The 27095-nt window shown below is 40.6% G+C and overlaps 1 protein-coding gene across 2 annotated transcripts; it reads right to left on the reverse strand.

The window, feature by feature from the left end:
• Positions 1-63: 63 nt before the first annotated feature.
• Positions 64-27095, reverse strand: ppp2r2d (protein phosphatase 2, regulatory subunit B, delta). 2 transcript variants are annotated; one of them, XM_053639467.1, is made up of 10 exons: positions 26893-27095; positions 26515-26589; positions 10196-10293; positions 9713-9878; positions 9393-9505; positions 8582-8759; positions 8242-8406; positions 3919-4088; positions 2488-2579; positions 64-2343 (listed from the first exon to the last, which is right to left on the reverse strand). In XM_053639467.1, the coding sequence occupies exons 1-10, from the start codon at positions 26897-26899 to the stop codon at positions 2064-2066; spliced, it is 1344 nt and encodes a 447-aa protein (XP_053495442.1). In that variant the 5' UTR covers positions 26900-27095; the 3' UTR covers positions 64-2063. The 2 variants fall into 2 exon arrangements, with proteins under 2 accessions (XP_053495442.1, XP_053495441.1); XM_053639466.1 differs by lacking the exons at positions 26515-26589; positions 26893-27095 and adding an exon at positions 17302-17435 and having other exon boundaries at positions 64-1637; positions 2061-2343.

A 27095-nucleotide genomic window follows, 5' to 3' on the forward strand; every position in this document is an offset into this window, starting at 1 on the left:
AAATAAATAAATAAAAGTTAGCCTTTAAGACAGGTGAAATAAGTGTCGAGCAGTGTCCCATACTCAGGTAAACACAATTAAAATTTATTTAACTTTGGTCAAAAATAATCAAACAAGTGTACACTTCCACAATGTTAGCATCATTATTTAACAAGGAACAAGGCCAGAGAGAAGATGCCCTTTGACCTGTCTGTGACTATAAATTTGGGAACAAATCAACTGTACAACTTTGTCCTTGAATCGTCAAGTTGTTTTTGTGACGTCTGATCACATGTTTTAAACGCCGCCTGGGGAAATCGAGCAGCGTGCAAACCGTGAAGCTCGTCTCGGTTATAATCCCATGTCCTGACATGAGCTGGCTAAAAGATTAAATGCACAAATATTACATTTTTCTGTTTACGTCACATTTGTGCATGAATACCAAGATCAGCACATGGGCCACTAAATGTTTTACTGACTGGAGGAAAAGCTAGGGTTTTTTTTTTTTCCTTCTTCCCAGGCACTAGATTCTGCTTCGATGGACCAGATTCCAGAAAGTATACTTTATTTCTCATAAGTTGTTGTCACTAGTGTCCAGACACGAAGCCACATGTACTGTAGCAGCAAACATACAGGAGGATGGAGTGACAATGCGTTGAGGTGGGGTAGGTGTATTTGAATGGGGAAAATATCCTGGGTAAAGGTGGGGAGTGGTATTAATGAGACCATTTAATATTTATGGTTACTATGGAGAATCATTATGGGATTCCCCTCTATAATCATACAGAGATTTAAGGCTGCAGTGTCCCTTTTATGTATATATATATATAAAAAAAAAAAAAAAAAAAAACGACCCAAAAACAAACAACCCACAACTTTAGAGTCATATTTGACAAAGCCGGACGTTCGGAGAGCAAACAGCAATACTGACAGTTAAAATGGCCGAATGTCCTTCGTTGTACAGTGCAACTGCAGCTTCAAGTAGTCCTATACTGAATATCGCTTTCTAACCAGCTGCTTACTGATGCGTTTCCACCTGGAGATCGGGATTTTGTCAATCAAGTTAAGTAGGTTCCCCCCCTACATCCTGACTGCAAAGAAAGTTGTTGTAATTTCCAACAAAAAGTTATACTGAAACAGTGAACAACTAATTTAAAAAGGAATGACTAACAACGCTGCAGAAAAACTGATGTGCAGGTGAACTTCACCTTTTAGCAGCTGGCTAGAGATCAGCAGGATGACTTCACATTTCATCACTGGTGCTCCGAATCCACATAACATGCAAACACAGAACATAAAAACCCCATACATACCTGCTCATAATGTAAAAAACGCTTTCTCTTTGTAGTTTTGTTACTTTTATTAAGTGGTTTGACACCAGTTGGTGCATTTATATATAGACAGTCAGTGAGTAGATGTTACTATGGAGATAACCAAAAAAAAAAAAAAAAAAATTTGTCCACTGACCAATAGGGAGACCTGTATTAAGTGCTTAAAAGATAAAAACACCTAGGCCTGTGATTAAGGCCAGGGGGAGGAATGATGACGGACATCAACAAGCAAAAATGTCATGTTTCTGGAGATTTCCAGGCGACAGAGACATATGTGCGGTTCTGACTGTGATGGATTTGCACTGTCCTCTCGGTGTGCTCCACAATCTGGGTTGAAAAATAGAACAAATGAAGGCTCAGACTAGAATGAGAGGAAGAAAAAAAAAAGAAAGAAGAAAAAAAACGAAAAAAAAAAAAAACACGCTTGTGACTGCTGAAAAGTCGATTTGGCCTCTGCGTTTTGTTATTTCTGCTCGGTGGTGCTGAGGATGAGTGTTGGCCTTCTCCTGGTTTTTAGATGGGTAGGGTTTTGGAGGGTGTTCGGTAAAATTTCCCTGTGTAAATTCAATGAGTGGGTCAATCTTGCACTGGGAGGAGCAACAAGGCTGTAGCTTCTCTTACTGACTTTAAGAACTAGACTATGGAAAGTTCAAGATTTTTTTGCGCGTCCTCCGTTCTGTGCCGGGGGAAATAATGTAGGGAATATTTATTTAGATTCTCTCGCTCACGTTTCCCATCCCCCATACTCACTCATTAGTTTATTTTGTCCTGGAATATATACAGATTGTTGGTGGCGGCCACGGCTATGACATTCTCTTTAGGATGCCAAGCCGTGTGCAGGATCTTCTTGTTGAAGTCCAGGCTGTCCACGCTGATTTCGTCCTTCTTCCTCTTGCCACCAGTGCACACTCGGCGCGGTTTGAGCATGGCCCGTGGTTTGCTGTTCTCACGCGACGCCTCCAGTGTGAGGTCACGCCGCGTGTTTCTGTCGAACATTCTGAAGAAGTTGTTGTACGAGCCTGTCATGATGGCACTGTGAAAAGAGAAAAGAGACGCAGGACTCGTTTACATTAATATTATGCATCATTTAATATATGACACCTATAGGTTAGGTACTCTAAATCATCAGCAGACATTAAGTGACAACATTTGGAATATAGCATAACAGTTTCCGTACCTGTCAGATCCATTCCAGCAGCACTCGAACTTGTCAAAAATGCAGTCGTTCTCATACAATGAGCACAGCTTGCTACGTAGGTATTCATGTACCTGTAAATATAATGGCACAAATTTCACAGGAGGATGGTCACGTCATGTCTCGTAACACTGATACGCATGTCTAGTAGCAAGTCAAAGCAAGCAGTACTACAGCATTATGAGTTTCGCGACGCTGGTTTAAAGGCCAAAATACGTCCCATTATTCGGTAGAATACTTCAGGCAAATATTAACAAAAATTTTGTTCCCTTGACGTTTAAAAACGAATGAACGAATTAGTGGTGGACTACATGGCTAAAGGGACACAAATATTTTCAGAATATGTAAGGTTTGCAAAGAAATGTCTCAGCTGATACCCTTATATTCCTTCGCCTTCAAAAGGAAGGCCACAGCTCTAACAACGTCATCCCTGAAGACGATCAATCGTCAAAAACAAAAGATTAAACAGAAAGAAAACAAAAGGAACTAGGACTTTGGATAGCATGCTCCAGCTACAAACAGTGGTGCTTGAAGGTTTGTGAACTCTTTAGAATACATACATACCACTAAAAATGCCAGAGAAAATGCCTAGAAATATATGAAATGAATGCAATAACTTTTTTTTTTAATGTAAAGACTGAGCAGTTTGTTGAAGTGCACGTGTGCGAGTATCACACTTTTTACATATGCAGTGGTGCTTGAAAGTTTATGAACCCTTTAGATTTTTCTGTATATCTGCACAAATATGACCTAACACCATCAGATTGTCACAAACGTCCTAAAAGTAGACAAAAAGACCCCAGTTGGATCATTTTCCTTAATTGGGTTCTGTTTGTCCACTTTTAGGACTTGTGGGAAAAAATCTGATGTGTTAAGGTCATATTTGTGCAGATATACAGAAAAATCTAAGGAGTTCACAAACTTTCAAGCACCACTGCATATGTAAAAAGTGTGATACTCACACTTCCAGTGCCAAGAACATTCAAACAGTCTGTGAAAGTCTGTAAATACACAGACGTGCACGTCAAACTGCTCAGTCTTTACTTTAATTAGCATCCAACAAAATGACAGATGCCCATAACATGCCTAGATGGTGATTAAATGAGAAATGATTAATACAAATGCTTACAACTGTTTTGTTTAGTCTGTTGAGTCCAAGTCAGAACAAACTGTCTTGGTGAGTGCTAGAAGTCTGATATTGCCTATATATCGCTATATATGCCTATATCTCGTTAGTTTGATTGCGGACTTCTGTGCTAATGAGTCGGTGACTACTGAAAGGAGGAGTGAGTACAACCAAAGTCATCAAAAGTACTCTTTCATTTTAACTCACAAAACCAAAAAAACGAGTTTGTGAAGCAAACACGGAGGCAGACTAGCTCTCCTAAGCATTAAGTTGACTCAGGGCAGTACCTGGTAGGTCTCTACTGGCCGGTTTTCCATGTTTAGGTCCCACACCTTCACAGAGAGATAGTCTCGAGTCATCATGTATCGACCGCTGTGGCTGAACTTGACGTCAGATATAGATGAGATGATTTCTGAAAAAAACGACCGGCTGCTCGGATCTTCTGGTTCTTCAAAAACTGTGGTGGAAAAAAAAAAAGAAGATAAAGCTGAACTGTAAATAAAAAAAAAGGGGGAAACTTAATAGTTTGGAAATGTTTGGAGTGTTTATTTATGTCTATGTGGACACATTGACTCAAGTTCTGTCTACTACCGGTTTTAATTTTAACATGTGTACTTCTGCTTGCTGTTGTAGATCAGCAACTAGTGTTAGCAGACACGTCAAAGCTACGCTTACTTTCAACCTGGAAATAAATGATCGAACAAGGTTTTGGTTCCATATACACAGACACCAAGCCACTTTTGGCTCTCTTTGCATTTTCTCGGTCAGAGTTTACTGCATGTGAAACTTACTGGTTAGGAAATGAACAGCGAACATGTATGTGCATGTCTGTAGCCACACTGCAGTGTGGGAAATGAAAACGTTAAAAGACCTTACAAAATCCGGTAGTAGAAAACTATAGTCAGAGCAGTTCTCATGAGGAGTACAATACATGTCTTGGCACCACTTGCAAAGCTGTATGCCTCACATTTTACACAATCGTGCAAAGGAAACCGTTTAGCTTTCAGTCTGGTTGATATTGCATTATTTTTTTTGTAGAAAATAACTGGGACTCGTATACATGAAAAAGATCTACCCTAGCTTTTAGTGTGTTATAGGACAGGTTGCAAACTCTGGTGCTGGAGCACCCACTGTCCTGCACATTTTGAGTGTTTTCCCAGCTCCAACACTCGCCTCTCAGGAAGGACTGTTAATTAGCTGACTAGCTCCCAAACCAGTTACTACCAATATCAGCATTGTTGAACGCTGTTACAATTCTCACCAATAAACTATGGCACCCCACTGCAAATAGTTCACTAAAAGGTCATTAAATGTTAGTTTAAGGTTATATCTCTTGCAGAGTAATGTGACACTTAGCAGCCAGGTTGGTTGCTATATGGTTTCCTGTTTACAGAGGTGGCCCACTGTATATAAATACCAGGTTATAAAGAGCTACTTATTTAACACTTATCAGTGGAAAACATGACCATTTATCATAGCATGTGTGGACAAATCATTAGCCAGGCACCTTAGACAAGATTTTGGTGTCCGGACTATTTATTTATTTATTTATTTATTTAAATAGTTGCCTTATTGACTAGTGTTTAAACTAAATGCACTTCATGGTGATGAAAGCTGTAACTATTCCAGCTACTTGTTCTGAATCCTGGCTTATGGAGTGGAATAACTGATCTGCACAGATTACAGACGATAATTTCTGAATTAGGAGGAACACGGGTATGTGGACATACTAATGAAGCAGAGCGAAGTGAAGTCTCGAGCAAAGCCACCATTTAGAACGTCATCTTGTTTTAAACATTCTGAGAGAAAGTAAAGATGTTAGCCAGACTATATTATAAATACATTTGTATGTACAATTTTATTTACATATATACATATTTACTATATACATAAGTATCAATCCATCAATCTCCCAATCATCATCTAATATACAATTTAGATATATTAAGGGGGCAATTAGTTTCTCACATTGGTGATAGGTGTTGGATAAATTTTTGCTTCAATAAAATAAATAAATAAATACATACTCGGGTTGCCTTTGTTTTACGTTGTATTTAAAACAGTGAGCTAAAAGATCTAAAGCAGTGGTAGAGCAGTGGTAGCTAAGCGGTTAAGACGTTAGGCTACTGATCAGAAGGTCATCGCAAGGTCAAACCCCAGCACCGCCAAGCTGCCACTGTTGGGCCCTTCAGCAAGGCCCTTAACCTTCAACTGCTCAGATATATAAATGAGAAATGCAAGTCTCTCTAGATAAGGGAGTTTGTCAAATGCTGTAAATGTATATATTAAAAGGGAGAGAAAGAAAAAAATAAGCTATTTAGTATGATACACACACAAACGGAAGGAAATCATAACATTGCAAATACTTTTTCACAGCACTGTAGGCTTGACTGGCATTGACACATTTATCATGAATCAATAATTAGTCATTTTCCCTCGAATTATTATCAGTTTCTGTCATTGTGTGTCATGTGTTGGCTTGTATAAACCTTGTCCCTTTTGTAACTGCATCCAATTCTAGCAGTCTGTAACACAATAATTCCTCTCAAAATTTTAAATCAACTGTATGTGCCTTCTCAGTCACAATCTGCAAACATGAGAAGTCTGTAGTGAGAATGACGGTCCCTTTATTCCCCCCACCAAGTTGAGAGCTTTTGTCTGTGTTTTGCAAGACAACATTAGTCATGTTTGAACAACAAGGCAGCATATATTCCGGCTAAAACTAGGACAAAGCAGGTGACTCCCTGTTCCTCAAAAACATGCCAAAGGGTTGTACGTTTCCAGTGACGAAATCAGACACAGTTGGCCAGCTTTATCTTTTGTTTTAGTGTATTAATATGCAACATCACTGCACACGGAGTCTAGTTGTACGTCTACAATAAAAGGTGTTTACATACATGTTTACATACATTTATTCTTGACCTGTTGAGAATTGTTTGCCAAGGTGTAGCATTAGCTCAGGCCTTCAGTAATTGACAGCAGAGTCTGGCAGCTACTTTTTGTAGCCTTACATGTCCACAAGTATTCAGATAAAATCCAGAAAAGTTCTCTTACTTTAAGGACAGAATATTGTCCAATAGTTTATGTTTTAAAATTAATTTTAACGCATTGATGCTTCAAAATATATATATATAAAAACACAGGTGAAAATCAATACACCAACTTTTGGAATGGCTATATACTGAATCTAAGGCTACAGAAATAAGCGTGTGTTTCACTAACCCACAGTAAACATAACAGATGAAGTTATGTGAGCTAGTGATTATGCAACAGACTTGCTGACATTAAACAGAGGAGAAAAAAAATATATCACTTCAAAACTACACTAACTGGGCCATGGCCTTTAAAGTCCCTCTGAGGACTCCAACCCAAAAAGGGGTAGACAGTACCAGAGGACACATTGTCCTTAACCCTCTTATCCCGTATGGCCAAAAAACCGGCTTGCCCGTCTTTGATCTATTCCCGTATGGACGATATACTGGCTTGGTTGTCTATGCCAAATACCCGTAAGGCCGATATAGCGGCTTTACAGTGTAAACGTTATCCTCGTAAGGCCGGTATACCGGCATTACTCTGCTATGATTCCTTACTTATTTAATTATTTTTTAAACCCGGAAGGTTGATGACGTCACGACGTGATTACGTTATTACGCCGGCATTACAATGACGATCCAAGCGTGAATATTGGTGTAATAGTAGAAGTGAACTAAAAATGCCAAAGCGAAAAGCTAATCGTGTTCCAGCTAACATTACACCTACAGTGAACACAGGTACATCTAAAACAGTGAAAAAAAAAGAAAACATACACAGGCGAGAGCGAGGATTCTAGATAGTGACAGCAGTGAAAGTTCAGGCGATGTTGAAACCGAAACCAATAGAGACGCAAACTCTCCTGATTCAGACCCTGATCCATCTTCATCTTCAGCATCAACCAGTACGACCGACACTGCAGGGGTCTGGAGTCATAACGGGACCATTTCTGTGCATTCGTGAAAACACTACCTGCTGGTCTGATTATCACCAGAAACTTGACTTTTGGCGCTAAAATGCATTTATTTATTATTTACTTGAATTTATTCAAATGCATTGACCACGCTGATGCTCATATGGTACTTCTAAATGAGTATAAGGGTTTTAGCGAGCGTTTTTCGTCATTTCTCTAGTTTTGAATTGTGCTCGGAGTGGAGTAAAAACACTGAACTGCTTCATTTGATTACACAAATACATTATTATAAGTTGTTTCAAGGCCTAAAAATGTTCAAATTAAAATGTTGATTTTGGGGCCAATTTTGGCCTGGGAACACAGGGTTGGCGTGCTGTTTCTCTGGGGAATATAGGGTTGTGGGACATAATGCTGTAGGAACTAAGGGGTAAGAGGGTTAAGGACTTTGAAGGTAAAGTTTATTTTTTCTGGAATGAAGATAACAGACGTCATTTTAAAATAAGGCCAGTATTTTTTATATTTTAAAATATATGTGGCAGAAATGACTTGCATCCAGCTACATGCAGAATAAAGCACTGTGTTAATCTGAAATGAGGTGCAACATATCCATCGTGTATCCTTGAATCCACTACATGGCTCTAGAGAAATAACATAACGAGCTACTCACATTTGCTATGTCTATCACAAAGAGCTGCTGCCCGCATGTCACACAGGCGAATGGTTCCCTTGCTGCTGCTGTAGACGAACACGTTGCACTGGTGAGGGTGGCACTCGGCAGCCGTGATCACCTCCGTCAGCTCCTCCATGTTGGCAGGCTTTATATCTACAATATCTGAAGGAAGGCAGCAGTAAAGGAAAAAAACGGCAAAAAAAAAAAAACAGCTAACGTAATAGAGACTCATTACATCAGGATCACCTTTTCCCAAAACTGATTAAGAGCATTTGGTTGTAAAAATAAATTCACATTCAAGAATCACATGGCGAAACACGCTAAGTGAAAAGGATACTAAAACTTCTATCTGTGATTTCTAAGTGCCATAGGTTTATTCTTAAGTCATCTGCAGAAAGGTATGTTTCATGATCACTATTTACTGAAATGGAGTTGATGTGATAGGTGTGTGCATTTGCGAATATTCTGCGTGGGCTCGCCTCCACCATCAGGTCCATAGGCATCAACACCGGTACCTGTCAGGACACAAAAGCAGGGAAGAATATGAGCAAAACTCCAGTGAGAAAATCCATCACAGGAGAACAGCAGATACAAAAGTTACTCCGATATATTAATATATTACTGATTATTTTATGATGGCACATGTTTTCCTGTGGAGATGCAGCACAAGTTAATGCCACACTGGACTGGAAAATACAGCGTACTGGTCAGAAAAACTACAAAGATGTTCAATCATAGATGTGACCATACAAAACTAATATTTTCCTATGTAACTGGAAAAATGGGGCTTTAACTTTGCGAAGGAAAAAAAAAAGCCAGGTCAGATGACCAGGAAGTGACTGATGGTGAAGGTCTTCAGTGGACGACTCTCAAAGTTTGATTCGTTTTTCAATATTTAGCCAAAACTACTTGAAACAATCTGAGAAGCTAACATTTATTTAAACTTTTTTTTTTTCTTTCAGTAAACTTTGTACCTTCTTCAGCAATCTATTATCTGTGATTTATGTACAGAAAGAAAAATGAAAGGTCTGGGTCTAATTTACATTTTAACAGCAATGGTTTGCACTGCCTATTGTCTTCCGACAAAGAAGTCTCTCTCAAACAGAGTCTGGAAACAGATAGCTGAAACTGAAGGAGATCGAACTTGCCCTTAGTGTCGTGATTCTGAACGGATCTCTGAGACGCCCGTCTTCGTCTTTCAGATTGTAGCCTTCTGCTCGTTTGTCCCGTTCACTGATCTTCCACAGCTTAATGGTTTTGTCTTTCGGAAGATGGACGGGGGGGGGGGGGGGGGAAGTGTTATTTAAAAACAAAAAAACCCCAACAAAACCAGTTCAAACTTCATGCCAAGATAATCTGATGTCCAACATGCTTCACAAGTGGTGAATAATAATTTCCATGATAGACTTTGCGCAACAATAAATGACGAAGAAACATTTAAACCAGTAAAAAAAAAAAAAAAACGTACCGTTTGTGGAGAGCAGGAAGTGAGCGGCATTCTGTTGTGGTAGCCATCTGATTTTATTGATTTTCTCCTCAATTTCTAAACTTTTCAAATAATCAAATTCAGGTTCGTGACTCTGGAAAGTGCTGTACACGTTGTACTCTCCTCTTGAGAGAGTGCGGTTTTTACTCTGAAAATGGGAAAAGAGAGGGGGGTGCAGACAACAGCTTTTAAAATTAAGTGTTAAGAGATCAACCTCAGTCAATTCTAGCAGGGGAGAAGCAACAGCAATTAGCACTTCCTAAAAAATATGGATTGCCTACTAATTATAGAAATGCAATTTCAGCACGCAATTAAAAAAAATATATATTAAAAAAAAAAAAAACCCATGTACTCAACTTGACAGCAACTGAAAGTCAGTGCACCATTGTTTACTCTAAAAATGGTGGGGTGGGGGGTTTAAATTGTTTTTCTTCCATGCTGAATATTTTAACTCCTATAGCTTACCTCTTGTTCCCTCTGAAATATGACAACTCTTCCTCCTTTATCCCCAGTAGCTAGTAATTCCCCCGAGTAGTTAAATTCAACTGTTGAGATAATGTCCGCTGCAAAGCAAACACAAAATACAAGGGCTATCAGTTTTAGTTACATAGTCAGTGAGCAGGTTTAAATAATAAAGTCTAGAGTTTAAAGTCAAGCTTTGACTCAGACTTTCCACTGCTCTGTAAACCATTCTGTCACCCAGGAGAAAAGACAATATTGTTTTCTGGTAAACGTTCATCAGAAGATTCTACATGTAAGCCATGAGTCATGTATTACACGTTAACTACCGCAGAGACATCTTCCTAAATGCTGTACAACTGCTTTAACGTCGCACGTTTTTTTTTTTTTTTTAAAAACCTGTTGAAGTGGCACAGCTGCCATACAATTCCCTTTGAGTTCATTGACAAAAGAAATAACATTTTAAAATAAGAACATTTATACAAGCCGGCTGGTATTACCGTCAGTGCTGCGGTTATACCCAGTTGTACCCATGGTTAGACAATGACAGCTGAGCACTTAAAATACCTTTCTCAGTTCTCAAATGTTAACTCAACAAAACATTGGCAAATCATCCAGTTTGCTGAAGAGAAGAAAACAAGTTACATTTTGTTCATCTGAAGGTCACTCCTGCTTTAATACACACCAGATGATATTTCTCTTAGATTGACTAGCAAAATTAACAAGGTTACAGCCATATATGGCAAACATAACTGTTTTTTTTTTGCAACACAATAAGACCTACAATTATATCCTGTATTGTGTGTCGAGATCCTTATCTAACCAAGTAGCACATGCAAATAAGGTAGGGAGGTAGGATAAACGGGAATGTTCCTGGAGAAACAATCCATCAAAAAGAACATTACAAGAGAAACTGCCTTCTCTAAATTTAGCTCACGATTAACACAAGTGCTGCCACCCTTAGCTACCGGTGCTGGAATACATCCTGTATTTTCTTTCTCAAATGATATATGCACACACAAAATGTATCTGCAATTAAAGCAGGAGGGGAAAGAGTTTCAATCCTAAACTCAGTGCTTACTTTAGACAAGCAGCTACATGCCAGGAATCCACATTCCCCTTCACATGTACATTTAACACAGTGCTTACACCAATCCCGCCAGGATTTTACAATCGCAGAAATTAACGCAAAGTCAAGCAACCTCTGCAATATTCAGGGGAGCTTGCAATTTTTCCAAATTAAAAGCAGATTTGGGCCAAGGCGTTTCATGCGACATCACAACACGCATTCAGCCAAAGTCTCTTTGATTCACGTGCGTTCAACATGAGTACAGCTAAAAGGTCTCATATAATCAACAAACATCACTGTTAAAGATTACTTGTGCAATTACAATTTCCAAGTAGTCTCCCCCCCCCAAAAAAGCACAAGAAACACAGCAAGTTGCACTGCAAAATTTGAAGGAGGGAAAGAAAAAAAAAAAAGAAGAAAAAGAGGTGCAGCAAAATCAAGCAAAAAAAAAACCTCTGAATTCCTGTACGGAGTGTTACACATATGAATATGCTTTTAACTGAACCCTGGTGTGTTTTTGTCCTGTGTGTGGTTTGTTTGAGCTGATGAAAACAGTCAGATCTGAGAGAGTCTCAGCACAGGGCTGCGGAAATACAACGTTTTCTAGAAATCTTTTCCGGACTGCAGAATAAAAAAGAAAATAAACACTAACGCTGTGTACTAAGAATATGGTACACAGTTCAGCCTAATTATTTACACCAGCGATGATACTGATGTTCAGGTGTAAAACTGAACATGTGGTGGCTCGAGTGGGCTTGCCCAGTCTCATGGTGTGGAACTTAATTAGCTAGGCTAAAAAGATTTAAAACGTTTGAACCTACAGTGGAGACTAAATCAGGTATATCTGGTTTGCACATTAATCCTAATGTTCACCTGTTCAAGACACATCCCAACTTCTCCATGAAGCACCTCAATTTATACTCATCACTGCTCAGTAAATATAACACGGATATCTGTACTGACGGAACATGCAAGATCACTGACTGCAGAAACATTCTTCAAACAAGATTTTCTCTCCTGATTTGTGGCAGTCTCACAATATCTGTATTTTTTTTAACCAACATCAGACTGACACTGCTAAAGATGGGCTACAGCTCAAATGTCGGGCTGACATTCGGTGAAGATTTTGTTATGACCTGACGTTTTTTTTTTTTTTATGTCTGCCAAAAACAAACATGGACGCAGCCACAGACACTAAGAACAATGTTAAATGTTCAGCAGTCAGTGGTGTAATTGCAGGGGGTCAGTAGGAAAGTTTTTTTTTTTTTTTTTTTTTAAATGTTTAAATATTTTTTGTTAAATGTATCAAAATATATTCAAATGAGATGTTTTAAAATTGATCAATTTGGTTATCCGCGTGCATTCACAAATATCACGTTAACTGAGCTGACGATCGTTCACGGATGGATTTATTTAAAATTTATTTACAAATGAAATGATAATTTGCAAAAACCTATGAGTGGTAGACAAGTTCAAGTCTCGCACTGATGGATAAAATAAGATAATTCAGAGAGTCAAATTAAATGTCACACCAACAATAAAATGTAATTGAACCTGGTATTTGTACCAATCCCTGGGGAATGACATGTTCTACCAATCGACCAGGGATTGCTAGGACTGTAGAATTCAGTGCTGTTTGTGAATCCATAAAAAAAATAAAAGGTGTGTGTGTGTATTATATATATTAAACTACAGTCCTAAAAAAATATATATTCTGGTGTGTATTGCGTTCTTTTCAGTCGTATATAACTGGACAAACAGTTGTGTAAAGTTTTAGTCTTAAGTTTATATTTGTAACACCCAGCTTGTGGATTTTATTTTAAATAAACGAAGAAAAATTGTACTGAAAGTGTGCCCCCACAATCCGATTAATCGGGGGGGAATTATTTAAAAAAATTAATTAAAATTATTCAGCCTACTAATGGATTATGAAAATAATCGTTAGCTGTAGCCCTACTCTCACATGTTTCTACATGTACGCTATCCATCATAATTCATACTTACAGAACAAATAACGCCAAGTGAACGATACAGTGAGGATCATCTGAGAGTAGTCAGTGATTTGTCATGTACAGAAAGATTTGTTGAAGCAAAAAACAACATTGTTTAATGAATGCGTATCTTAATTTATATTGGAAATAAGGTATAAGCAGCAATCTGGTCAAATCTGTTATTTATTCATTCAAAACATTCACGACACACTCCCAGCACGTACATATACACACATAACCTAAAAGTTGCACAATATATTGTGTAAATATAAGGGATTAACAGAAGCACCCCAATTAGCAGACACAAATTTGATCGCAACGGATATTAATTGGCTGTCGGGGAACACGTCAAACTAACCATCAAAGACCACAGATTTTGGCCTAGGATTACAGGAATCTTAAGATTTTAGGCTTAAGGGGCCATTTACACGAAAACGTTTTCAACTAAAAACGGAAAACTTGTGCGATTTGGCTGTTTGTTTACATGAAAACAGCATTTTCGGGCCTGAAAACGCAAACTTTTGAAAACGATGCTTGTCGTATCCGTGAAAACGTACAAAAACGGGAATTTGTGAAAACGATGTGTTCAGTCTACAGGCAGACATTCAAAACTAGAATTGTGAACTACAGGACTGTTTGTGCTGCTCAAGATTTTGAGCTTATTGACGCATCTCCAGCAAATTGTAGATTTACTGCATCACTACTACAACCAGCGGAGATGCATTTATTACAGACGGCAAATTATTAACCCACATCTACGCAGACGAAGGCTATTCAAAATCTTAATCATCATTGTAATTGTCTGTTTTGGAGTACATCTGTATCGTTTTCTTGCTAATGAAATATAGAAAGCAGACTGCCAGTGTCCATTTGTACCATTTCGAATTTCTTCTGTATTTAAAAATTAACTAGCTTTAACAGAATTCTGACCTGGAGCACAAGAAAAGCTAAAAGATGGGGTTGAAGACAAAAATCCATTTCCACAATGAAAAAAACAAAGCCAAAATAAAAAAACAAACAAACAAAAAAAAAAACCACTATCTTCATGCACATTACATTAGGGACGTCTCAGCATTTATTAACCAAGAAAAATATGCCAAATCTATGCTTCTGAGTTTTCACATAATAATGAATATTTTTCCGAGTGATTACAATCTTTGTTCTCCACGTAGATCATAAACCATTGAAATCGTTTGAGAAATGTAAATGTTATTGTGCTTTTTATCCAGAAAAACCACAGCTTTTACAAATACAGAACCAAAGCTGTAAAAATACAGCTTTACTTGCATTTGTTTATAGGGCAGTCTTGATCGGATCAACACAGTGGGCACGTTGGCGTGAATGCTTATGTGCACAGGCACGTATGCCAGCTACTGGCCGGACATGCATAATACAGTGTTTTTAGTCGTTTTCGCAGAATCGTGTGAACGGGGATCGTTTTGAAAACGCTGTAGTCTGTATGCGAAACTTGTCAAAAACGCAAAGGAAAAACGCTTCCGTTTTTAGTACACTGTTGTCGTGTAAATGTGACCTAAACCAATGTGAATTCTCCAACCTGGTGCCTAGTGTTCCTGGGATAGTCTCTGGAGCCACCATGACCCTTGACCAGGATTAAGTAATTACTGATGAATGAATGAACTAACAGCCTACTAAAAAAATGCTAATCCATTTTCCAATCAGTTTTCATGCTTAAACGATACACAATTAGCAAATAATGCTGAGGAATAACATTTCTACACTAATACAGCAACGATGATGAAAAATCAGTGAAGCTATGCCTTCTACACAAGCCATCCATCTTCGCAAAACACTGACTCAGCATTATCACAGTGCGAGTTACGGCTGTGCGAGAAGCAGCAGAATCACACACATACCCATACTGAAGAGCGAGAAGATGCCATTAAATATCTGTTGTACCTGCAGCTGTCGCTTGTCTTGCAAAACTGTGACGAGACGGTTCACAAATCGGCCGTTAACATCGCCACTGCTCCAGAAAGCCCCGAGAGCGACCCAGGAATGATCTAGTGGCGCTGTAGTAACTCCTCAATGAGAATGTTTAATCTGATGACTAAGCGAATTAACACCACGGCGTAGTCATTAACTAACCCAGATCAAGCCTCTTGTGCCACTTCAGCACTTTTCTCAGAATAGAGGAGGGAAAGAAAAAAAAAAGTGCAGAGCTCAAGATATTACTCTCACATTACAGCAACACAAAACAACAACAACAACAACATCGTCTGAAGGTGACCAAAATGCTGAGGCAAAGACAACTGCAGACTAATTTCAGCTCTACCTCGACTGAGTGTTGCATTGCATCACTCATCCCTGCATGGAGATAAAATTAGAGGTTGAACATTAGCTCATTCTCTGGCGCCCCACAAGAAGGAGACAAAAACACCACTACTCAAATGCAGGCTGAGTCGGATGCTGCTAGGAGGACGCGAGAGTAGGATGAGAAAGCAATACATACCCATGATGGAGCACATCGAGTGGCCATGATAGCTGCATTTAAGGCTGCAGACATCAGCAGAGCATTAAGGTTTAAGATTTACGTGCCTGGGAGAAGCAGCTGGAGCACTAGCTCTAGCAGAGATGCTGAGCCATGTTGGACAGGTAGGAGAGGGAGACGAGAGGAAACCCCGCATGAGAGAGCAACAGCCTCGTGTTTTTATCCTTATAGAGAGATCTGCAGTGTAGTACAGTGAAACAGACTAGCATCATCGAGTCCGTTAGCAAAGCACTTGGCAGGAGAAAAGGAAATGGAGAGATGGGTCCGCATGAAGATTTCTTAATCTTTTAACATCACACTAACTCCATAGAGCTTAGCAGGTTTTATATCACAGTACTGCATTAAAAGAAATACTGCTATGATGTTGTCTTTGTGTTGGGCAACCAAAAATAGATTTTGGCATCAGTGCATTATGGAGAGACTTCCATGCCATTACACGTCACCAGTTCCTGTGGGCTGAACATGACATTTGTTTACACAAGACATGCTTGGCTTTCAAGACATCTCTTGTATCTAAGAATGAAATAAGTATTATTAATTAGCTAACAATTACACACAGTGCCTTTCAAGTCATGGCTCAGTCATGTGTTAGACAAAAATGCTAGCATCAGTAATTATTTCCCAAGAATATCATCATACTTGTGATTAAAAATGATCTCAAATATTTTAGTCATGTTTGGCATGGCATACGTTGCGTTTTTACTTTAATTCACAGAGAACTACTGCCCTTAACTAACATATTGCTGTTTTAAGGCCTATTAGGTCTGGAGGAGTTTTACAAGCAGAGGTGGGGGTAATGTAATCATTACTGGAGTATCTCTGGGACTTTAGTCCCATCTGAATCGGCCATGTCAGTAATATCTATGGACAATCTACTGGGAAGATAATGCTGCATTTAATCTTCCATAAAAGTATGTTTTGAGAAAAATTCCATTATACACACACACACACACACACACACACACACACTACACAAACCATTCTTGTCTATAGTCACCCTCTGAAACCAAACTGAAACAAAGCACGGGTAGAGTTTAAAAAACACAGAACAATAAAATATAAGTGACGGTTTAAAGGACATGTCAGAAAATCAACTCTCCCATAGGTTTTAGGGAAGTTATTGACTTCCTAGCACAGGTACAGAGTAGGATTCTGTTTGAGTGTAATACACCATTTCAGATCATGCCCTCTAACTCTCTGATTGATGATCGTCTCGCATGTGGCTATAAGCAGGGACAAGAAGGGGGCATGGCTAGACATACAGTACCAATCTGTCAATGATGGGGTGGGGTGACGCGGACTGAAAGTGGAGTTACTGTTACCATCCAGATATTCATTATTTTCCCAATAACCACATGTCCCAAGGCATTTTCTTGCTCTGATACCACAGCAGCTTACCCACGATTATACAATTATTTATTAAAGAACAAAATCTTGCTTTTTAACCATTTATAGTTACATTTAATGATTTGGAACTTCCATGAAATAACATTGCTTCTGTCACCATCACATCAATACGAGCAATAAAGAGTTGTTTCCTCACCAGCTCCCTCTGTGTCTCTCGCTGTCTCTCTCTCTCCCTCTGTGTCTCTCGCTGTCTCTCCCTCTCCGTCTCTCGCTGTCTCTCCCTCCGTGTCTCTCGCTGTCTCCGTCTCTCTCACTGTCTCTGTCTCTACCTCCGTGTCTCTCACTGTCTCTGTCTCTCCCTCTCCGTCTCTCGCTGTCTCTCCCTCTCCCTCCCTCGCTGTCTCTCCCTCTCCCTCCGTGTCTCTCACTGTCTCTCTCTCTCCCTCCGTGTCTCTCACTGTCTCTCTCTCTCCCTCCGTGTCTCTCACTGTCTCTCTCTCTCCGGCTCTCACCGTCTCTCCCTCTCCGGCTCTCACTGTCTCTGTGTCTCCCTCTCTGTCTCTCGCTGTCTCTCCCTCTGGGTCTCTCGCTGACTCTCCCTCTGGGTCTCTCGCTGTCTCTCGCTCTCCGGCTCTCTCTGTGTCTCCCTCTCTCGCTGTCTCTCTCTCCGTCTCTCCCTCTGTGTCTCTCGCCGTCTCTCCCTCTGTGTCTCTCGCCGTCTCTCCCTCTGTGTCTCTCGCCGTCTCTCCCTCTGTGTCTCTCCCTGCATTTCTCACTGTCTCTCCCTCTGCATCTCTCGCTGCATCTCCCGCTGTCTTTCCCTCTCCCTCTGCGTCTCTCGCCGAGTCTCCCTCTCCCTCCGTCTCCCCCACTCCCTCTGCGTCTCCCGCTGTCTCTCCCTCTCTCGCCGTCTCCCCCTCTGCCGCTGTCCCTCCCTCTCCGTCTCCCGCTGTCCCTCCCTCTCCGTCTCTCGCTCCCTCTGCGTCTCTCGCCGAGTCTCCCTCTGTCTCTCCCACTCCCTCGGGCTCTCCCACTCCCTCTGCGTCTCCCGCTGTCTCTCCCCCTCTCGCTGTCTCTCCCTCTCCGTCTCTCGCTCCCTCTGCGTCTCTCGCCGAGTCTCCCTCTGTCTCTCCCACTCCCTCGGGCTCTCCCACTCCCTCTGCGTCTCCCGCTGTCTCTCCCTCTGCGTCTCCCGCTGTCCCTCCCTCTCCCTCTCCCGCTGTCCCTCCCTCTCCGTCTCTCGCTCCCTCTGCGTCTCTCGCCGAGTCTCCCTCTGTCTCTCCCACTCCCTTGGTCTCTCCCACTCCCTCTGCGTCTCCCGCTGTCTCTCCCCCTCTCGCTGTCTCTCCCCCTCTCGCTGCGTCTCCCGCTGTCTCTCCCTCTGCGTCTCCCTCTGTCTCTCTCTGTCCCTCTGCATCTCTCGCTGTCTCTCTCTCTCCCTCTTCGTCTCCCTCTGCGTCTGTCCCTCACAAAGTTAAGACGACAGTTTGTCATGTCATTAAGATTCTCTCTGGGCAGAAAACTTACTGACACTGGAGACTCCTTACATAAAATGACACAAAGCTTCAGAAAGCAAAGCGTAAATTTACATTGGAAAACATTTATTTAAAATAAATAAATAAATAAAAATAAAGAAGTCTTGTAATTATCTCTTACAATGAACAAATCTATTGGAAAGCATTTGCTTAGGAAGAATGTTAACTTCAAATGTGCCCAAATTATGCCCAAGACAAAAACCATATACTGTGTACTTCATTATTGGCACCCTCCTATTCAGTATGCTGGTTCTCAGAAGATGGTTTCCTCCAGTGTTCTGTACATCTGTATGCTCTTCTCCCAGCTCGGACCAGCTGGTGCAGGCCTAGATACGCTCTTCATTTTGGCAGAAAACCGAGAGTAAAAATATTCGCCTCAGGGGAAATGGTTCATTTTGTATGAAAGCTGCAGTCTTTTGAAGAACAACCCATGAATATTCAAGCTATACTATTTTGAAGCGAGGTTTGTTGTTTTAATGATTTTCCAGCCATTCAAACACTTCAGAAGGCAATATGAACGGTTCAATATCTCATAAGGACACAAGAGAACATTTAAACACTGCTGAACCTCATGCTTTACCTCATGCTGTTGGTTTGGTAAATGAAGGCTAGCTGCTGCGCACACTTTCATTGATCTAACATACAGGAGAACAAACCCTACATGAAAGAGAGGAAACTGGAAAATGCTGGGAATACCTCTTGAAGAAAGACTGGCAGGAAGCCAACGGAACCTTCTCTCAGTTCCTCTGTTTTTCCAAGCATGAGAGACAAGCATGCAGACGAAAGCTACACATCATCAAAATAGTTGTAAGATAAGTGCAATAAGTACTAGATAAAGAGCAAAAAAGAGCAGAGGTTAAGTGACATGATAAACACTACAAAGCTATAATTCTAGAGCTGCCACTGGGGATAGAAAATATCATGCTATAGTAAGACATCGTGCACCATAAAAATCCATCCATCCATGCACTTTCTGTACCGCTCATCCTATACAGGGCCACGGGGAGCCTGGAGCCTAATCCAAGGTACTCAGGGCACAAGGCGGGGGACAGCCTGGACGGGGTTGCAACACATCAAAGGGCACAATCACACACTACAAACAATTTAGAGACCCAAAACAGCCACCATCACATGTCTTTAAGAGAACACTCAAACTCCCGGCACACAAGGCGGAGGTGAGAATCGAACCGCCAACCCTGGAGGCGCGAGGTAAACGTGTGAATCACTAGGCCATCATAAAAAGTACCACAATAGCGATGTCTGAAGCAAATGATCTCGCGAATGAGAAGAAAAAACAGGTATAAAAAGCAGAGTGACATTAAGTGACCGTGAAACGCTGAGAAAACTGTGACTCGATTGTTTTTTGTTTTTTTCAGCCACAACAGTCAAGAGGGTTTCGAGATGCACACACACCCCACCGACTTTAAACAATCAACAGCAGCTTGGCAAACAAGCCAAGAGTTTGTTTTTTGCTCTGTAGGATTTCTCAGAAATTTGCCTATTGCGACTTTGTCAGGGTGGGTTTCCTAGAGCAATGGTATCCAGCCACCACACCTCAGATTGCTACTGTTCCACAGCAGAGAGAGAAAAAAATACTGATTTTGTGTTAAACAATCTACAACACACACACTATATGGCCAAAAAGAGGTGGACACCAAACAAATCACGACTGCGTGTGTTTTGATCAACCTATTCCAGATTTATTCTCCCTTTGCGGTTATAATAACCTCCACTCTTTCGGGAAGGCTTTCCCCTAGATTTTGGAACTTGGCTGTGGGGATGTGTCCTAATTCATCCATAAGAGCACTAGTAAGGCCCTGGGGTGCAGTCGGCGTTCCAGTTCAGACTAAAGGTGTTCAGTGGGGTTAAGGTCAGGGCTCTAAGCGGAATACTCAAGTTCTTCTACTTCAAACTTGGTAAACCATGTCTTCATTGAACTCACTTTGGCACAGGGGCATATTCATGCTGGAACAGGTTTGGGCCTCTTATTTACAGTGAAGGGAAACTGTAATACTACAGCATACAAAAACATTCTATATAACTGTGTGCTTACTACTTAGTGGTAACAGTTTGGGGAAGAACCGCATATGGATGTGACGCAGTGTCGACAATCATTTGGCTGTATAGCATATCTGCTGTGTGCAAATAAACGTACATCACCATCGTAGCACATAAACCATCACAGTTAGTGCATACCATGGTGTTTTTGGAGTGAGGCTGAATACGTTCAAGATTTGAGTGAAAGTGAACACACCTACATCAACTCTGTGTGTGTATAAAGGGAATTAATACAACTACACGAATTACCCATGTACAAAACAGGTAAAGTTTATACATACAGGTTATATGCTATGGAAGTTTATCTCCAAAATAACACGAAAAAAATCCGCAAAATTAAGTTATTAGGTTAAAAAAAAAAGTAAGCTCTAAGAACCTGTGTCATTAAAAAACTTTTCATATACTCCTTGTTTAAATAACACTACTTCACAGTGTAATCCATCACACTACAGCATCACTTTCATTCCATTTTTAAGCAATTAAATATTCTGCAGCAGCACAAACCACACGCAGACGTTTTACTCCTAATCTACACCTAATTAACTAGGGAAGTGGGAAATAAAACACCTGACAACACAACTTAAAAAGTTATCATATTACAAAAAAAAACCTCATTAAATAAATCTAATTTTACTGGGTATAAAAACACAAGCTGTAGTTCCTGTGCCTGAACTCTTCTACTTTCCACTTTGTTCATTTTCAAGACAGAGATGTAGCATCATTTCACCCCTGACTTGCATGAAAATGCAAACACATTATGTGATGAAATTTCACACAGCGGTTGCAAAAAAACAAAACCAAGGCGCAGAGAGCCGACACTACCATCGCGAACAGCGTGAAATCATTAACCTATATAATAATTACATAAAGAATAAACAGATGCCTAATAAAACATGAGAGCTCTGTATACTCAGATCAGTTTTCCTTTGGTTAACAGTCAAAATTAAACTGAGGTGTTACTGGCTTTCGGGTGGCGCAGTGGTACAGTGGGTATAATTGCCCCCCCCCAGGGTTTTCTTCATCCGGGTTTTCCGGTTTCCACCCACTGTCCGAAAACGTTCAGGTATGACCATTGGCTATGCTAAAGTGCCCCTAGATGTGAATGTTCCCTGCGATGAACGGGCATCCCACCATAGTGAACTGTTCTGCCTTGTGCCCAGTGTTACCAGGATAGACTCTGGATCCACTGGGACCCTGATCAGGATAAAGCAGTTATTGAAAGTGAGTAAGAGGGTGTTACTGGCTTTCGTCTCAGTCCTTTGGGTGACATTAGGAGTACGTCACTGTCCCTGCATCTCTTGTGAATCACCTCACAGTTGTACACAATGCATGCTTCAAGCTTTTCTTTGCAAATTCAATACCAACACACACAAAAACAAAGGTCCACTGAAATGACTATAAAAGCCTCTAATGCATTTTTACACACTGTTAAAGCACAAAGAGTGAACTGGTGCCACTCCAACTCATCACGCCATAGAAAATGGACTATTAGCAGAGGAGACAACGTGAAGGAAAAGTATTCGGCTTTAATCAATGCTACCTTCACTTTTTTTTTTTTTTTTTTTTTACAATATTGGTCATGCTAATATAATTATTAAATAGGTTAAAAATGATTAATGAATTTTACAACAGTCATACAAATCAAAGGAGAAATCAATGGTGGAAATCCACATAGCTCTCTGTCAGACATTAGTGTAGTGTAATTATTATATTTAGTGTAGCGTGGAAATCATTATCACTTGCGTTGATGAGACCGCCATTCACCACATGTCCAAACACAGAAGCTAGTGGTACACTAGGGTACAGCTGACCAACATGACAAAAATATCACACCATCACACAATCAAGACATTTCTACAACACACATCACAAAACGGCTAGCAAAACAGTATTGTGGCGCTATATAATTGATTTTTTTAAACCCCAACAACTGTATTTTATGATGTTTGAGTTTTATTTAAGGTCTACAAAAGTTACTTAAAACCAGATTGGAGAAAATAAGTATATTAATAAATTAATATTAAAAGCACTTATTAGGTTTCCTTTTAAATCTTATAGTTTTAACATCAAAGCTGCTGCTTCCAAAGAGAGTTTGTAATTGTTTTCTTTTTCTAATATATTAAAATAAAAGAAGTCACAATACCTGAAATATGGGGTCAAATTCTCACAGAGCAAATATCACTGAGTAGGGAACATCAACTGATATTCAACCACAGAATAAATGTGGCCAAAAAAAAGCAGATGTAATGCAGAAAAAATACATCTGAAATTATATTAAAACAATCCCAATTTGAAAAATAATAACAATAATAAAACTGGGAAAATTAGTTTTTTTAAAAAGCCACTGCAGCCCAACACATTTTACACTAAACCTTACAGAGCTTGTTTAAAGAGTCGACAGAGACATGCCTAAGATTTTCAGTATCAATTCCTCCTAACGCATGTTCTCATGCATCACTTTTTCCCCCACAGCACCCAAAATCCTGAATGTGTTTTGTTCCCCCCTCTGCAAGGTCAAGCATGCACACACATTACAGCATGAAAGAGTATGGGCTATATGTAGTTATACTTTTCATTAGGTCAGAACTCAAAACCTAACCCTTGAAGACTGTATTGATAATTTAAATGTTGGAGGTTCAGTGAGGGCTGGACAAACTCACTCACAGGCCGCCATTTAATGATCCTGGGCGATACACTACTGAGATCACACCCGAAATCCCAGAAGGCACGGCAATGGGTTAGTAACGAAACGAAAATAGTCTCGAGGAATGGAGACCCCCAGGGGTCCATCAAGCCTAGTCACATGATCTGCTTCTTTTTTTTTTTTTTAAATAATACATTCCCGGTAGAGGAGCTACAGCTCAACAATTATCAAAGTTATTAAACCTTATAAACCTACCTGGTCAGTTAAATTTAACTGTTGAATCTAAAGCTCGGTAACAAAAACCACTACAAACACAAAATCAACTTATCCATCCATTTTCTTATCCTTCACAGGGTCGCGGGCTGCCTGGAGCCTGTCTCAGGGGACTCTGGGCACAATTTGGAAATGCACATCAACAATGCCTACAACGCATGTCTTTGGATTGGGGGAAGAAACCGGAGTGCCCAGAGGAATCCCCAAAAGCACGCACACAGAGTGGAGGCGGATTCGGGCCCCCCAACCCTGGAGGCGCGAAGCAAGCATGCTAACCACTAAGCCACCAAAACCCCCTTTGTGAGCGAGTTTCATTGAAAAAGGTCCTGGACTGCAAGAGGATTGAGAACCCGTGACCTGGAGGATGCAGAGAACCTATAACGCACTCTGAAGTTTATAGGAGTTGGAATAAACACAGAATAAAGCGAGCCCTTATAACAGGACAGGACACCCTTATGTCATTCAGGCTTAAGGCAATATTTGGACAATTTAATTCCAATATGAGTCAACTACCAGGAAAGTTAAACCCATGACCTGCACACCAGTTAGTACACTAATAGAGGGAGCAGGGTGACACCTGGAATCTAAACTCAGCCCTATGGATGCAAGTCACTACTTGAGTCAGTGCACGGTGTACTCGGCACACCCAGTAAGCATAATAAGAGCAAAATTGCATCAATTTCTGTTCCATATTTAGTGGTTGGGATTGAATACACCCTTTTAAAAACGGTCCACATTGTAACATTAGTGTTAACTAGCAGGCCTTGAACTTGGAATTATGTTATGTGGACTGGCTGGACAAGTTTAACCAGTTTACTCTGAACATCTTCCTTACAATCAAATTCCAGTGACAGCTTGTGCATCCTTCCTTATGGTGACTGCACAATACATGACTCAAAATCTCAGACACACCAAACTTCTCACACTACATGACATCACTTGCGATCAGTTGTTTGGTGGATGTTGCGATGAACATGCTACATGAGCGTTCAAAGACGAAACTACACTACATTAAACCGTTCACCTGGAGAGATCCTCAGTCATCCTCAAATCAGCGGTCCATCATGTGATGGTGAGATTTTACTATTATTTTTACACAAACAAGAAAAAAAAAAGAAAAATAAGAGAACAAAGGACAGACGAGTTGAGAAGATGCAGGCAGCGAGGATTGACTGTCCTGCAAAGAGAACTAGAGGTATAGTGGTAAGAAGAGCACACAGCCGTTTTTATACATTATACTTTTTGGGTATGACAGGCCAAATAATTTCTGTCTAGCTAAAAGCAATACTACTGTGCTTACATTTTACCCCCTCACCCTCATAGAAGAAGGATAAACTGGATTCAGGGAGCATGACAGCAGATCAGTTTGATTTGAACTATTAGACCTATTCAGACAGGATTAAGTTTGCATAGGATCCTGGGACAATTTCCTATTTCAGAGGTGCTCCTCTGTTATTTTTCCCCCCATACGGACAGGCCTTGTCTTTCTTTAATAAATAGTCAGCCAATTAATCAATTATGAAAATAATCGTTAGTTGCAGCCCTAATTGTAGCATCTCTTTTCTCACAGTGTCTGAACCGGTTCGATCAAGGATCCAGTCTCTCTAAACCCCTCCTTTCCGAGAGCCTACTCTGCTCGGTCAGATGGCCAGTCTGTTGTGATGGGTCTACAGTGCGTGTCGGAAAAGAAACACCCATTACCATATCTGAATTTCAGCTCCGGAGGCTTCCTCAGCACTTTTATACACAGTGATGTGTCAGTAAATTTACAGGAACACAACAAAAGGTTGGAGTTAAACTGCTGTGGTATCATAAAAATGAATTTTTAAATTTTTCCTCATGCTTTGGAAGTGCATGCAAATCGGATTTGCTTTCGCAGAGCAGAAAACAGTGTCCTCAACATGGTGACGACACGAACCAAACTCTTCCAGGCCGCAGCTACAACTAGTGTTTGAGGGTGGGTAAAATTAGATGCTGTTCTCGGGCAGCCAATAAAGACCATAGGTGGGCGTTATGCAAGTCTGTTACAAACCACAGGTTCGAGCAGGAAGCAAGGCTGGAATTACTGACTACCCATTTCAGGCAGTTCAGAATCGGTTATTTCTTTTGGGAGACGATAACTCCATTTGTCATGCACTTAGATCTTTGAAACTTTGCAGACCTTTTACATTCACAAACAGCAACATGAAGAGGTAAGATCTTTAACCAAAAGCTTGCACAAACTCCACCATCTTTGAAGCGAAAACTCTCCAACCATTGTTTTAACCAAAGGACGTGTGGAAAAGGGAAGTGTGTGCAGGAAAACACGCAGCCAAAAAAAATCGTACCAACAAACCATGTTTGCTGTTAGGATAGCACAAGACCTGTCTCCAGAAGGCGGGACATATTCTAGAGAGCATTTGATTGGACGAACACAAACCTAGTACAGGATGAGTCATCGATTTATTCATTTTTTTGCTTTCCCCAAAGCCCCTAACTATAACATTTAAATCATACCTCTAAGACTTTGTTCTTTTTAGTAAATATACCATAATTTTGGTGTCCATAACATTAAAGGACATGTACAAAAATATCAGAAACAGCTATTTTGAGTTTAGGGGCACTTAAAAACATATGAGAGCTAAATCCCAAATGGCTCTCTGTTTACTATCCAAGGGCACGACATACACCGTGTATGAAATAACGACTTCTACACCCTAGCTAACAGGCTAGACAATTAGTAAGAAGACGTTTAAGGTGTGTGTTTGAGTAACGTTAAAGAGTGATGTTCTTTTGCTAGGTCAACCTAACACGCTAACGCTAACTCAGCCCATGCTAAAGCGGCGACAGCTAGCTAGCTAGCTAGCTTAGTTAGCAAACAAGCTACATTATGTTTTACTAAAAGTCGAGCGCGCTTTACCTTCAGCCACGTCTTCATCGACTGCTCCTTTCACCTGCGAGAAACACCACTGGAAGTCGTTCCCTCCGCCGACCCCTGCAAAAACACACACACACACACACACAGCATTGCAGTCAGTTGGCTACATACATATAAAGCCTTGGAGGAACAACGGAGGGAAAAACAAGCGCTTAGGAAAACTTCATTTCCTAAAATGGCGACTTAAATGTCACGTAAGGCTAAAAGGTAACGCGGCTACACAGTTTAATTTGACGCTTAATCAAAACAGTTAGCTCTCAGGCTAACCGGTTAGCTATAGCAAGGTTTAAAAAAACCTGAAGGCCGCGGTGCTGGACAGAGTCGCCCCCTCCCCTTCCCTCTCTCTCCATCCTGCCTCACCTGCCATTGCTTCGTTTCTACGGAGAATCCGGCGTCGAGCTCGCTTACTCCGAGTCCTAGCACGTTACACTGCAGCTGAAACACAGCGCGAGTCAATCGCAATTAGACTGGGTTCGACGCGACAATCGGAGCAAGCAGAATTGCCCCCGTGATTTTTATTTCTGGTCAAGATGGCGCACAACGCCAGTCGACATGATGCTGTG

The sequence above is a fragment of the Ictalurus furcatus genome, chromosome 13 (assembly GCF_023375685.1).
Source record: "Ictalurus furcatus strain D&B chromosome 13, Billie_1.0, whole genome shotgun sequence".
NCBI lineage: Eukaryota > Metazoa > Chordata > Actinopteri > Siluriformes > Ictaluridae > Ictalurus > Ictalurus furcatus.

What these genes read in the sequence shown, in the direction of transcription:
- ppp2r2d (XM_053639467.1), bottom strand. An exon ending in TCAGAATCACGACACTAAGG is followed by an intron (nt 8,760 to 9,392) that starts GCAAGTTCGATC and finishes GTGTCCTGACAG; the next exon opens with GTACCGGTGTTGATGCCTAT. An exon ending in GGCCAGTAGAGACCTACCAG is followed by an intron (nt 2,580 to 3,918) that starts GTACTGCCCTGA and finishes TTATATTTACAG; the next exon opens with GTACATGAATACCTACGTAG.